This window comes from Schistocerca nitens, chromosome 7 (genome assembly GCF_023898315.1).
Source record: "Schistocerca nitens isolate TAMUIC-IGC-003100 chromosome 7, iqSchNite1.1, whole genome shotgun sequence".
Lineage (NCBI taxonomy): Eukaryota > Metazoa > Arthropoda > Insecta > Orthoptera > Acrididae > Schistocerca > Schistocerca nitens.
In genome coordinates this window covers 169,332,110-169,346,393 of record NC_064620.1, presented here as the reverse complement: position 1 = coordinate 169,346,393, position 14,284 = coordinate 169,332,110, and the positions used below count along the sequence as shown (strand labels likewise).

Genomic DNA, 14,284 nt, shown 5'->3' with positions numbered 1-14,284 from the left:
CTGATACACTGTGGGACAAAAAAAGTGAAGCACCCAGAAGACATGTCAGATCTCAGTGTTACTTTAGGCATGTATACACCACTGACAGGTATGTAAATGATTGGCATTACAGTTCTCTGTACCAGGTAGAATGGCTACCAGAGTGCATTCATGTTATTACCAGGCCTGGCAGGGTACATAAGGGGAGTGAACAGTGTCAGATGTTGAGTGATGACTGGGGAGGACATGGAGATGCCACATACTCATGTGGGACAGTGTTATCACCACCTGACTGAGATTGAAAGGGGCAAGGGCCTCATTGTGGGTCTCCATTTGACAAGCTGGTCATATCGTGCAATATCTAGCTTTGTCACACATCCAGATATGTCGGTGGCCCCATGTTGGACTGAATGGGATTGTGAGGTCAGCCATACTCGAGGGGAAAAGTTCTGGTCAAATATGTCTGGCCACCACAAGGAGGGGTAGACCTATTGTGCACCTAGCACATCATAACTACAACATCTGTGCCTGCCATCCGAGAACAAGTAATGAACTCCTTGCAACATTCTGTGTCATTCAGCACATTGGTCAGATACTAGCAGCAGCCACACTATGGAACTACTGCCGTAAGCACAGGCTGTTGTTAACACTGTAACAGAAATGGTTTCATTTAGATTAGTGCTGTCACTGGGAAACATGGAGTGCTGATAAAAGGTATAGCATTGTGTTTAAGTGATTAATCATGGTTCTTCTCTATTCCAGATGACCATCATTGGCAAGTACAGCAGTGACCTGAGGAAGAGGCGCCATCCATTCAGTGTTTTGGATTGGCAAAGCGGTGTTATTCCTGCATCGTGGAGTGAGGAGCTATCAGGTATGACTTCAGGTCATGGCTGGCAGTGTTTGAGAGAAGTCAAATGGCACAATGGTGCATCACAGACATCCTGTGTCATACCTCATAGTGTCTTTTTGAACAGGACAATGCTTGTTCACATGGCATGTGTCTTTATGAAGTATCATCATGATGTTAAGGTACTCTTGTGGCCTTGAAGATCCCTAGATCTGTCCCCGATAGAACATGTGTGGGACCAGCTTGGAAGCCAACTTTGTGCAGTGCCAGTGTACAGGACATCAAGAACCAGTTAAATGAGGCCCTCTTAGACCAAATAAGTGCATGCATCTAGGACATAGGGGGTGCAGTGCTGTACTGATAAGTGGGCTTATACTGCCAAGTTCTTTATAAAATTGCAGTTTTGTAATTACTGAAATAACATCATATACCCTCTTAGCCCACAATATTTCATTTTGTTTCTTCCTCCATTTCTGGTTATGTAACTTTTTTGGTAGGCAGCGTTTTTGAATAACTACATCTACATCTGCATACTTACTCCACAAACCACCATACTGTGTGTGGCAGAGGGTACCCTGTACCACAACTAGTCATTTCCTTTCCTGTTCCAGTCGCAGATAGAGCAAGACAAAAACGACTGTCTATATGCCTCCTTATGAGCCCTAATTTCTCGTATCTTATGTTAGTGGTCCCTACAGGAAATTTATGATGGTGGCAGTAGGATAGTTATACAGTCAGCTTCAAATGCTGGTTCTCTAAACTTTCTCGGCAAGGTTCAAAATGAAGATCTTCTTCTCTCCAGGAATTCCCACCTGAGCTTTTGAAGCATATCCTAATACTTGTGTGATAAGTGAACCTACCTGTAACAAATGTGGCAGGTCACCTTTGAATTGCTTTGATATCTGCTTTCAAACCGACCTGGTGTGGATCCCAAACACTTGAGCAGTACTTAAAAATAGGTCACACTAGCATCCAATATGTAGTCTCCTTTACAGATGAACCACACTTTCTTAAAATTCTCCCAATAAACCGAAATCAACCATTCGCCTTCCTTTCCACAATCCTCACATGCTCACACCATTTCACACAGCTTCGCAACATTATGCACAAATATTTAAACAGCATGACTCTGTCAAGCAGCATGCTACTAATGGTGTATCCAAACATTAGGGGTTTGTTTTTCCTACTCATTTGCATTAACTTGCAATTTTCTACATTAATAGCCAGGTCCCATTCATCACACCAAGTAGAAATTTTGTGTAGATCATCTTATATCAACCTACAGTCACTTATCTTTGACACCTTCCTGTGCACCACAGCATCATCAGTGAACAATTGCAGATTGCTGCCCACTCTGCCTGTCAGATCATTTATGTATATAGAAAATAGCAACAGTCTTGTCACACTTCCCTGAAACACTCCTGATGTTAGCCCTGTGTCCAATGAACAATCACCATCAAGGACAACGTTCTGGATTCTATTACTTAAGAAGTCTTTTAGCCAGTCACATACCTGGGAGCCTATTCCATACGCACATACCTTTGTTAACGGTCTGCAGTGGGATACTGTGTTGAATGCATTTCAGAAATATAGAAATATGGAATCTGCTTGTTGCCCCTCATCCATAGTTCACAGTATACCATGTGAGAAAAGAGCAAGCTGGGTTTTGCACAAGCAATGCTTTCTAAAGCCGTTCTGATCCATGGAGGTGAGCTATTTCGGTCTGTAGCAAATTTATTGTATTCAGACTCAGAATATTCTCTAAAATTCTGCAGCAAACCAATGTTAAGGATATTGATCTGTAATTATGTGGGTCCATTCTTTTACCCTTCTTATATGCAGGAGTCACCTGCACTTTTTTTACAGTCACTTGGCACTGCGCTGGCTGAGAGATTCACGATAAAAGAAAACTAAGTAATAGGCCAATGATGTAGAATACTCTTTGTAAAACTGAATTGGGACTCCATCCTAGCAGAAACTCTCTCCCAGCCCTCGTAACCGGTTTGTTAACTTTCGTAACCATAATTGCTATGATGATGATGATGATGTCATGGCTGCTAACCCCAGTCTCTAAATTACTAATGGAAAATCTCATATAAAGATGTGAAACAAATACTAACAAAGAGATAGAGGGGCTGGCCAGTACTTACCTCAGCTCAGTACAGCCGACAGATACACAAAACAGAAAATTTACATTCCTAGCTTTCGGAACTTTGTTCCTTCATCAGGGAGGAGAGAGGGGGCAAAAGGGAAGAAGGGAAAGTAGATTCAGTTACTCACAACCCAGGTTATCAAGCAACAGGGAAAGGTAAACAGGGAGGGTAGTAAGGATGGAGGCATGGTCGTCAGAGGGAAGCCGAAGATATTCTACTGTAAGTACTGTGCCAGCTTCAAACCAAAGAGGATGCATACAGAAGTAAAGAGGTATATAGTATAAAGATAGACACAACTATGTAGGAAGAAAAGATGCATGAATGGCTAAAGAGGAGAGGGAAAAAGGAGAAGACTGTAGAGTAAATGGGAGTGAGGTTGGTTAACGTAGGTCCAGTCCAAGGGGATGGCGGGATGAAGGGATGTGTTGGAGTGCAAGTTCCCATCTCCGCAGTTCCGAGGGACTGGTGTTGGGTGGGAGAAGCCAAGTGGCACGTACGGTGTAGCACGTTCCTAGGTCCCTAGAATCATGCTGGAGGGCATGCTCTGCTACTGGGTATTGGACATCTCCTAAGCGGATAGTTCGTCTGTGCCCGTTCTTGCACTCAGCCAGTTTAGTTGTCGTCATACCGATGTAAAAGGCTGTGCAGTGCAGGCATGTCAGCTGATAAATGACATGTGTTGTTCCACATGTGGCCCTGCCTTGAATTGTGTAGGTTTTACCAGTAGCGGGGCTGGAGTAGGTGGTTGTGCAGGGATGCATGGGACAGGTTTTGCAGTGGGGTCGGTTACAGGGGTAGGAACCGCTGGGTAGAGAAGGTGGTCTGGGAATATTGTGGGGTTTGGCAATAATGTTACGGAGGTTAGGGGGACGACGAAAGGCAATTCTGGGTGGTGTTGGGAGAATATTGTCAAGGGATGATCTCATTTCAGGGCTTGACTTGAGAAAGTCATATCCCTGGTGGAGTAATTTGTTGATGTATTCGAGGCCAGGATAATATTGGGTGACAAGGGGGATGCTTCTGTGTGGTCTGGGGGTAGGAACATTGTTGTTGGACGGAGAGGAATGTATTGCTCGGGAGATCTGTTTGTGGACAAGGTCTGCAGGATAGTTGCGGGAGAGGAAAGCACTGGTCAGGTTATTGGTGTAATTGTTGAGGGATTCGTCACTGGAGCAGATACGTTTGCTATGAATACCTAGGCTGTAGGGAAGGAAGCGTTTGATGTGGAATGGATGGCAGCTGTCAAAGTGAAGGTACTGTTTTGAAGGCCAGACCTACAAACAAATCAGGGAAACGGCCATGGGAACCAGGATGGCTCCGTCCTATGCCAACCTCTTCATGGGCCACATGGAGGAGGCTTTCCTGATGACCCAACAGCTGCTTCCCCTGGCCTGGTATAGGTTTATAGATGACATCTTTGTGGTCTGGACTCAGGGTTAAGAAACACTCCTTAATTTCCTCAATAACCTCAACTTCTTTTCAAATCTGAATTTCACCTGGTCCTTCTCCAAAACCCAAGCCACCTTCCTGGATGTTGACCTTCATCTTGTTGAAGCTCACATCCACACCTCTGTCCACATCAAACCCACAAACAAACAACAGTACCTTCACTTTGACAGCTGCCATCCATTCCACATCAAACGCTTCCTTCCCTACAGCCTAGGTATTCGTGGCAAACATATCTGCTCCAGTGACGAATACCTCAACAATTACACCAATAACGTGACCAGTGCTTTCCTCTCCCACAACTATCCTGCAGACCTTGTCCACAAACAGATCTCCCGAGCAATACATTCCTCCCCGTCCAACAACAATGTTCCTACCCCCAGACCACACAGAAGCATCCCCCTTGTCAACCAATATTATCCTGGCCTCGAATACATCAACAAATTACTCCACCAGGGATATGACTTTCTCAAGTCAAGCCCTGAAATGAGATCATCCCTTGACAATATTCTCCCCACACAACCCAGAGTTGCCTTTCGTCGCCCCCCTAATCTCCGTAACATTCTTGTCAAACCCCACATATTCCCAGGCCACCTTCTCTACCCAGCGGTTCCTACCCCTGTAACCGACCCCACTGCAAAACCTGTCCCATGCATCCCCCCACAACCACCTACTCCAGCCCCGCTACTGGTAAAACCTACACAATTCAAGGTAGGGCCACATGTGGAACAACACGTCATTTATCAGCTGACATGCCTGCACTGCACAGCCTTTTACATCGGTATGACGACAACTAAACTGGCTGAGTGCAAGAACGGGCACAGACGAACTATCCGCTTAGGAGATGTCCAATACCCACTAGCAGAGCATGCCCTCCAGCATAATTCTAGGGACCTAGGAACGTGCTACACCGTACGTGCCACTTGGCTTCTCCCACCCAACACCAGTCCCTCGGAACTGCAGAGATGGGAACTTGCACTCCAACACATCCCTTCATCCCGCCATCCCCCTGGACTGGACCTACGTTAACCAACCTCACTCCCATTTACTCTACAGTCTTCTCCTTTTTCCCTCTCCTCTTTAGCCATTCATGCATCTTTTCTTCCTACATACTTGTGTCTATCTTTATACTATATACCTCTTTACTTCTGTATGCATCCTCTTTGGTTTGAAGCTGGCACAGTACTTACAGTAGAATATCTTTGGCTTCCCTCTGACGACCATGCCTCCATCTGTACTACCCTCCCTGTTTACCTTTCCCTGTTGCTTGATAACCTGGGTTGTGAGTAACTGAATCTACTTTCCCTTCTTCCCTTTTGCCCCCTCTCTCCTCCCTGATGAAGGAACAAAGTTCCGAAAGCTAGGAATGTAAATTTTCTGTTTTGTGTATCTGTCGGCTGTACTGAGCTGAGGTAGGTACTGGCCAGCCCCTCTATCTCTTTGTTAGTATTTGTTTCAAATCCCTGTCTCTATGCTGACACTATCAATAAAGTCCGGCCTGTTTGAAGTGACAAGGTCCAAGATACTTCCTTTATGTGTGGGCTGCCAAAGTAGCTGCTCAAGACAGTTTTCGGAAAACATGTTCAAAAGTATTTCTCAAGACTCTCTGTCTGTACGCCCTGCAATGAATCCAAGACAGTCCCAGTTTATACCCAGCAGGTAAAGGTCATCACCAGCTAGTACTGCATGATCTGGTTATTTATGCACAACTGACCAAAGACTTTCTTTGAATGAGCCTAGAACTGTCACAGCGGAGTTGGGTGGATAGTAAAAAAAATCCAACAATTAACTTGGTTTCATGTGGACCTGCTATGCATGACCAGATACCTTCACTATCACATTCAATTTCAACCTCAGTAGAGACAATATTCTTGTCAACTGCAGTGAATATTACCCCTCGTACAGCATATAATATGTCTTTCTGATAAACATCAAGGGCTCACTAAATACCTCGGAACTTTTTACTTTGTGATTTAGACAGCTCTCAGTCCCAAGAATAATTTAAGTTTGAGAACATTCCTGGTGGGCAGTAAATTCAGGAACTCTGTTACTAATACTTTGACAATTTACTGATACACTGTCTGATTTCCCTATATGCACATTGACTGTCAAGTGTTCATGAGAGTACCTCAAACTACCGTCCTAGCCTAAAAAATCGCCATGTGCACTCCACAAATTCTCTGCTACCTGAGTAACTGCTTCCTTTGTGTAGTGCACCGCTGACCTATCAAAAGGAGTCCTACAAATCCCCAACCATTAATGCAGGTCCAGAATTCTGCAGCCAAGACTGTACCAGACGATGAAGCCTATGGTTGAGACCCTCCACTTGTGTCCAAACCAAAGATCAACTCTGGGAATGATGCTGCAAATTGTAAGCTCTGCTTATATCCTGTGTATGAGGCCAGCAGTCTTCACCATATCTGCAACCTGTAAAAACTGAGGATGGCCTCAGGACCCATGCGACAGGCATCATTGGCGCCAACGTGAACCACAACTTGCAGATGAATGCATCCTGTATGCTTGAAAGCCACAGGCAAGGCCACCTCCACATCTCGAATGAGGCCCCCCAGCAGACTTATCGAGCGCGCATTGGCTGTCTTTCCAGCCCTGAACGCTAGCTTCCTAAGGGACTCCATAATGTGCCCAACATTGGCGGTCCCTATAATTAGCAGACACCTGCCCCAAGTTCCTGCTCAGAGCCTGATGAAGGAACGGCAACCTGCTCTCTCTCAGGGCAAATAGACAAGGTGATAAGGACAGCTTCCACATTGGCCCTCCATCTCAAACAATGCAAACATGTTATGCTCATGAGCCAACCACATGCTTAACAGTCTGTTGGTCTACCTTTGGAACATGAGCTTACTTTCTCCCCAAACCACTGTTGCATGGATTAAACTGCTATATCCACACACGGTTCACACTAAGACCACTGCAGGTGTGAAACATGTATGTTGTGGGCAGAGCTATTTAATATTTGAGTGCAACCATAACCATGCTGCAGTATATGTCACTTATTCTTTCGCTCCATACGTTGTTTGCTATATATTGCAAATATTTGGAGGTTCACACTAGACTTGTTTTGACTGTTATGATTAGCTCATGGTGGCTGTGGCTTTCCTCATACTTATTTGAAGTATGAGTTTCCACCAATTTCTTCAAAAGTATGAGGTTTAAACTTAGTGGCAGCTCCACTGCAATCTAAGAGTGTCATACAATACAAATGAAGTTTACATATCTGCAGAGATGCAAAAGTTGGTGACAAGGACTTACTCCATGTGCAAATATGAATAAACAATTTTTCATCTACATCCACTCTCCACAGACCACTCTGAAGTGCCTGGCAGAGATTACTTTCCCATTGTACCAGTTATTAGGGCTGCTTCCTGTTCCATTCACAAGTGGAGTGCAGGAAGAATGAGTGCTTGAACACTTTTGTACATGCTATAATTAGTCTAATCTTGTCTTCATGATGCCTATAGGAGTAATATGTAGGAGGCTTTAGTATATTTCTAGATTAATCACTTAATCAGTTCTTGAAACTTTATAAGTAGGCTTTCATGGGATAGTTTGTGTCTGGTTTAGTGTTTTCAACATCTCTGTTGCCCACTCCAATGGCTCAAACAAATCTGTGATCATTCATGCAACTCACCTTTTTATATTGTCAGTATCCCCTGTTAGTCCTATTTGGTACAGGTCCCACACACGTGACCAATATTCTAGGACATATCTTAAAGTATTTTGTAAGCAATCTCCTCAGAAACTGATTGCATTTCATCACAGAAAAGTTGGTAAGAGACAATCCCTGATTGTTGAAGTGATCTTAGTGTAGCTATTTTGCACACCTATCTCAACCAATTAGGTAACACAATTTTGTAGACATCTCTGTGGCAATGCCTACGTGTTGTCATAGCTCTATAGATGACTATTGTTTCGGTGAACAACCATTTGCACTTCACAAAGTTCGAAGCTGGCAACACTGCTGCCAGCTGCCACGGATCAGCTCTCACCAACTGTACTATTCTACTAAGTCTGCCACACACTTTAGCTATGACTGAATGCAGGATGATCATTCTATTTCATATCCCAACAAATTGTTACATACTGGTAGTTATACAGGGTTTATACGACCCGGGACAACTGGGAGATCCGGGAAAACCCCGGGAATTTTTTCATCCGGGAGAAAACCGGGAAAAACCCGGGATAATTTTATAATTCCGGGAATTTTTCGTTGTTTTAATTTTCAGATAAATTTTTGTAATTTTGACTGGTAAGAACCGACACTCTAACAAAGGATATTACTGTATCCCGCCACTGCAGAATAATACTTCAACAATAAAACATAAACGAGAGAAAAACACGAAAATAAATTGCATAGGAAATGCGCCATATACAACAACGACACAGTGCTCTTGCATGCGTCTGCCAATTGAAAATGTGTCAAAGGCTTTACGAAGACTATGCAGTGCTTCAACGACCTATATAACTGCAGTTACGCGCATGCGCAGTTGAGTCACGTTTGAGTAGTAGATACTCCCGCTTCTGGCTACAGAAACGTGGCTGTTGGCTGTGTAAGCAGTCGCAGCTAGCAGCTAGATGTGCTACCGGGAAAAGGGGGCGCCAAATTCATATTCTTGAGGAAAAAAAACTTGTTTCACAAAGCGCCTAGCATCCAGCGCACGTTTGTCTAGCGATTATTCATATGATATTGAAACGCTTCCCTGTTAGTTTTTGAACACATTTTAAGTTGATTTCTGGATGAATCATAAGTTGACTTTTGAATGCATGCATAGTGTACGTGATATCTCTGTCAGGAGAATCCTCGTCGCATCTAGAAATAAACTTTCCGCAGACAAAAGGGGATGGGGCTATACGAGCTGAGGGACTAAAGCCGAACGGATGAGTGCCAATTGCTGTCTGATTATGTGGTTGATTGGGTTTGCGAATGATCAGCATTGTTATAATTACTAGCGAAATCCATAGATTCAGACTACCAGAATGGAAATAAACGACTGACAGGAATAACAGGCGAGAATGATTACGTATTTCTTCTCGGTGTAACCAATAAAATGAAATTATGACTGAAAATTTTTGGCCAGATCGGTACACTAGTAAGGACCAGTAATACAGTTCCCGGCTAGCAGCCGGGTAAGTTCTATTCTGGAAGTTACGCGGAAAACGTGTTGTTCGAACACGTAATAACGCCTAACCGGAAAATAATCGCGGGATAAACTAAACCTGTGATTCTGGCAGGGTTAGTGAAGTTAATCCAGCGAACAAATTTTGACAGTGGCAGCAATAGCTACAGAATTGATGATAACAAGATTGTTTGTTAGAATGAGGAAGGAGAAGAAACGGGGGCATCACACAAATTATGGAAGCATAAGACGATTCCAAAATTTATATAAAAATTTCGTAAAACTACTTTTCGATCTCATGCTTAAGGAGCTGGTGCTTATGAATGAAATGTGAAACTATTTCCTAACATAAAGCATTTTGCTTGTAGTATGCCTAATACGCATTTTCTATTGGTACTTCGTCGATTATATTGTGTCGTGTTATAAAAATGGCCATTTGTGCCAAAACAGTCTCGTTTATTTGGTGTGTTACAAAATTGCTGCTATATCAGAAACCACACCAGTCTTGGGTATTATTAGTATTAACAGCTTTTTCAGTATTAGATAACGACATTTCGATTTTTCATGTAGCAAAACGTTTGACGAACTTTGATGAGGTAATAGATTCTTTCGCAGAAAGGAAAGCACGCCATGTAAAGCTGTAGCAAGCTTAGAGAGAAAAAAATGCTAGGAGCTAAGGTTTGAAGAAATGTGTAATTTCTTGCTTATCTCTTGTCAGTATTGGTTTTATATATCCTACATTTAATTTTATGTCACACAAAACAGCAAGTTATTAACTAATAGGCAATAAAGATTTCAGATTTTCTGAAGAGTTCTTGTTCTCTCGATTACAAATAATCCCATCCGCAATTAATTGCGAGATTTTTTTTTAGAGGGGCAGGCTGTCAATTCTGCCGACTGGGACCAGGAGAGGCACCACAGGGCATTTCAATTTCCACTCTCCTGAATATAGTTTGGACGTGCGGCAGAAAAATGCTTTATTAAGAGGCGTGGCACTGCACTTTGGCATATTTACGACCAAATAATATATCTTACATTTCCTCGAATTCATATGTTTTATGTTTCAGACTTTTCCGAAGGATGTGCGCTACAAGATGAACATATTTTGAAAATTCGATTTTTTTTTTTTTCCGCAAATGTCGTAGATCCGGGGCTGATGCGCAGAGCAGTCTGAGTTATAGTAGGTAGTCTCCACGTGACGCGTGTTTACATTTAGTGATTTTGCTGTTTCCCCTTGTTTACTCTCACCTCAAATGAAAACAAAACGGACATTTGTGGCCGGGAGCTATCAAGTGAATTAAAACACATTCACATAATTACGGTAGGCTAAAATATGTCTTTAGTTTCAGATTTTATTTTATTTCCCCTTTCTGACAGTCGAGCATTAAAATCGCCTTGCGGAACAATGAAGTTCTTTTTGTCTGTTTACTAAAGAGTTTCAACTGTTCGCTGCATTTCAAGTGCACGTTTTCATTTTCTAGCACGTATGGCATTATGCCATAATAAAGAACCAGGCATGATATAATACAGTACTGGTGCTCCGAGAAAATTTACATCCCGAAAACCACACTGAAAAGCTTAATATCAGGTCGAGGTATACTTCATTGGGAATCTGGACATACGAATGTGCCTAGTATGCACTTTAAATGTGCACATTTTAATATGTTTCACGAAATTCCGATGCTCTTGCCATATCCTCTGATGCCTTGTTTCTTTTATGACATAATGTATGATCTTTCAATGTTTTACACGTACGACATCGGGTTCCTACGTCATGATAGCTACCCAAGCGCGGTGTCGCCTGTTATCTGCGCTTTGCCAACTGCTGAAACGAACCTATTTCTAACAGGTCGCGGGAAAATATTGCGAATAGTGGTTTGAAAAGCATTACTTTCAAAGTAAATATCCTTTTACGTAAGTTGAACTATGTGCAAGAATGTACCATCAATTTATTAAAAAACAGAGCATTTGACTCTCATTTAAAAATCAACTCTTTGATGACGAGCCATTTAGAAGAATTTCGAACCCTGGAGATCAGACATTTATGTCATTATTAAAAATTTTACTTGCACATTTGTGTGATATATCTTAAAGTGTAACACGTGCAAGAAAGATCAACAGTATATGCGAAAGCTTCTCTTGCAGCGTGAGACCAATATTAGATGTGAAAGCTTTGCTTTTCTTGTAGCAACACTATGTATGTTAATTTAAACTATTAACTTTTCCTGTTTGTGTGTTCGTGCTACTTAACAGCGATGTTGCTGTTGGCTGACTACATCACGTGTCCTATGCTCTGAACTTTTACACATAATTGCCAATCTTTGCACCCCATTGAAATCTTATCAAGATTTGACTGAATATTTCTGCAGCTTCATTATAGATAACTGCATCATTTGCCTTAAGTCTGAGGTAGGTTAGTTTTATATTATGCAGAGATCACTAACGTACAACATGAACAGCAAAAATTCTAATGTACTTCCCAGGGACTCATCTGAAGTTACTTCTGTATCTGTTGATGACTCTCCATACAAGTTAACATACTGTGTCCTCCCTACTAAGAATTCCTCAATCAAGTCACAGATTTTGCTTGGTACCCCTAAAATCATATTTTCCCATAATAAGCATAGATGCATTCAGGTTAAATGCTATTCAGCAGCAAGAAATTCTGCAGCTACCTTACTACTTTAAGCTACAGCTTTCAAGATGTGAAGAAGTATGAACTGAGTTTCACATGATGTTTTCAGAGCCCGTGCTGGTTGATATGGTGGAGGTCCCTGCTTGTGAGGCCTGCTCTACTCCGCATCAGGAGAGTAAGGACCACACCTCTGGTCATTGCAAGTATCAGGTCATGAGAATAGCTGCCAAGCAACGCCACTTCAAGAGAGAGTGCCACACGCAGTAAGCATTGGGATTTTAATATTCACAGAAGCAAGCACTACTTTGCTGAGCACTAACAGTTACTCAACTCAAAAGAAATCTGCAAAAGGCTGGCATGTATGTAACAGAACAGTAGTTGGTAATAAGCACTCCACAACATTGGTAGGTGCCTACGGCCTTGTGCACATAGTTCACCACAATTCCCAATCAGTGCAAGCAGTGAAAATAACATGCTGTTCTGCTCCATTGTTTCCTTCAGCCCCATCCTGTACATGTAAACAAAACCTGGAAATGTGACTCAAATTATGCCCTGAGTGTTGCAGCAAGCACTGACACTGCATTGCAAAGGAGTCTGCTAGGTTTGCGATAAGAGAGAACCTCCGGCTCACGTGTGTCTCAGTCATCTAACATCACCACCAAAATACAACACTCCACTGCATAAGATCATTCATTGTCCACAGCATCCACTGAAATTTCTGGCAAGCTGGTGATTACACTTAAAATCAGCTCCTATAAAGTGGAGTTTCAAGTTGGAACTGGCACAACAGTGTCACTCATCAATTTGAACTTGTATTGGCATCTATGCATGCCACTACTATAAGTCACTCAGTACCTCTCAAAGGCCAGAGCAGTGCAACAGATAAGTATGTGAATGTATATAGATCATTTATTGGAGTAGCTTTGCCAGTATCGACCAACCTTTCTGGGCTAGATGCATTTTCACTGGTCAGATTCCAGATCAATGTGCAATTTAATTTAGTTTCTAAGTACATTCCCAGATATATTATGCCAAAACTGTGGGCATTTATTTGTTCCTTTGCTGGGCTGTGAAAAAGAATATTTTGCTCGTGTATCAGTAGAATCTTCATCCCAGCCACATTTGCCAGTAAATTTTACAATGCAGAAGGTTTTAAAAATGGAATTCAATGGACTGCTGGTCATGAATGTCATCACTCCCATCGCATAAAGTCAACAGGCTTCACCCAAGGTAATCATTAAACCGAATGAGACTACTGATTTGTGGTGACATCAAAGCCAAGTAAATGCACAGTCTAATATAGATCGATATGCAATTCTTCATCCCAAAGACTTGATAGCCAAGTTAGACATCGGGGCCACTATCTCAAAAAATTGATTTGGTGGACTCAAATTTGACTGCCAGTAGATCTGGAACCACAACAGATACTTTGCAATGAATAAGTTCAATAGATAACCACTTGAAGTCACAAATGCTCCCACTATTTTCCAAAAGTATTAAGAGCAGTTCATCCAAAAGATACCACAGTGTGCCAGCTGTTTGGTTGGCATTATCATTATGGGCTACGTGAGCAACACTTGCAGATTCTACAATCACTTGTACATTGGCTTTAATCCAATGCTCTCCACTGTTGACTCAAAAAATGCAGTTTTTTTCAACCTCAGATTAAGTATATGAGACATGTATTAAATAAATCGGGGTTAGTGCTGACAGCAGAGCTTATCAGTGCCATAGACAAATTGCCAGTTTCCAAAAATCGGAAAGAACTGAGTTTGTTCTTTGGTAAGGTTACATACTATGGGAAATTTATGCCCAAGCTGGCCCACATTATGTACCAATTGAACCAATTATGAAATAAAGGCATCAAGTTTGTATGGTCCACAACTCGCCAAAAGACCTTTAAGCAGCTGAAACAGCATTTTAAATTCACACCATGGCTAGTGACTTTTACTATAGACAAAACACTTACACTTGTGATAAATGCCTCAGATTATTGGTCTGGTGCAATATTGTCCCCCAAAAATACTGACAGATAGACCAACCAATTGCATATACCTGCCAAACAAGAGCCACCACAATTTATGAA

At 42.2% G+C, this 14,284-nt stretch overlaps 1 protein-coding gene across 1 annotated transcript in view; it reads left to right on the top strand.

Annotated features, from left to right (window-relative positions):
• Window positions 1-14,284, top strand: part of LOC126195810 (uncharacterized) — a 39,296-nt gene that overhangs the window by 7,765 nt on the left and 17,247 nt on the right. The window contains exons 2-3 of the mRNA XM_049934448.1: window positions 742-853; window positions 12,308-12,461. Coding sequence (XP_049790405.1) covers window positions 742-853; window positions 12,308-12,461 — 266 coding nt within the window. The remainder of the gene's footprint in view (window positions 1-741; window positions 854-12,307; window positions 12,462-14,284) is intronic.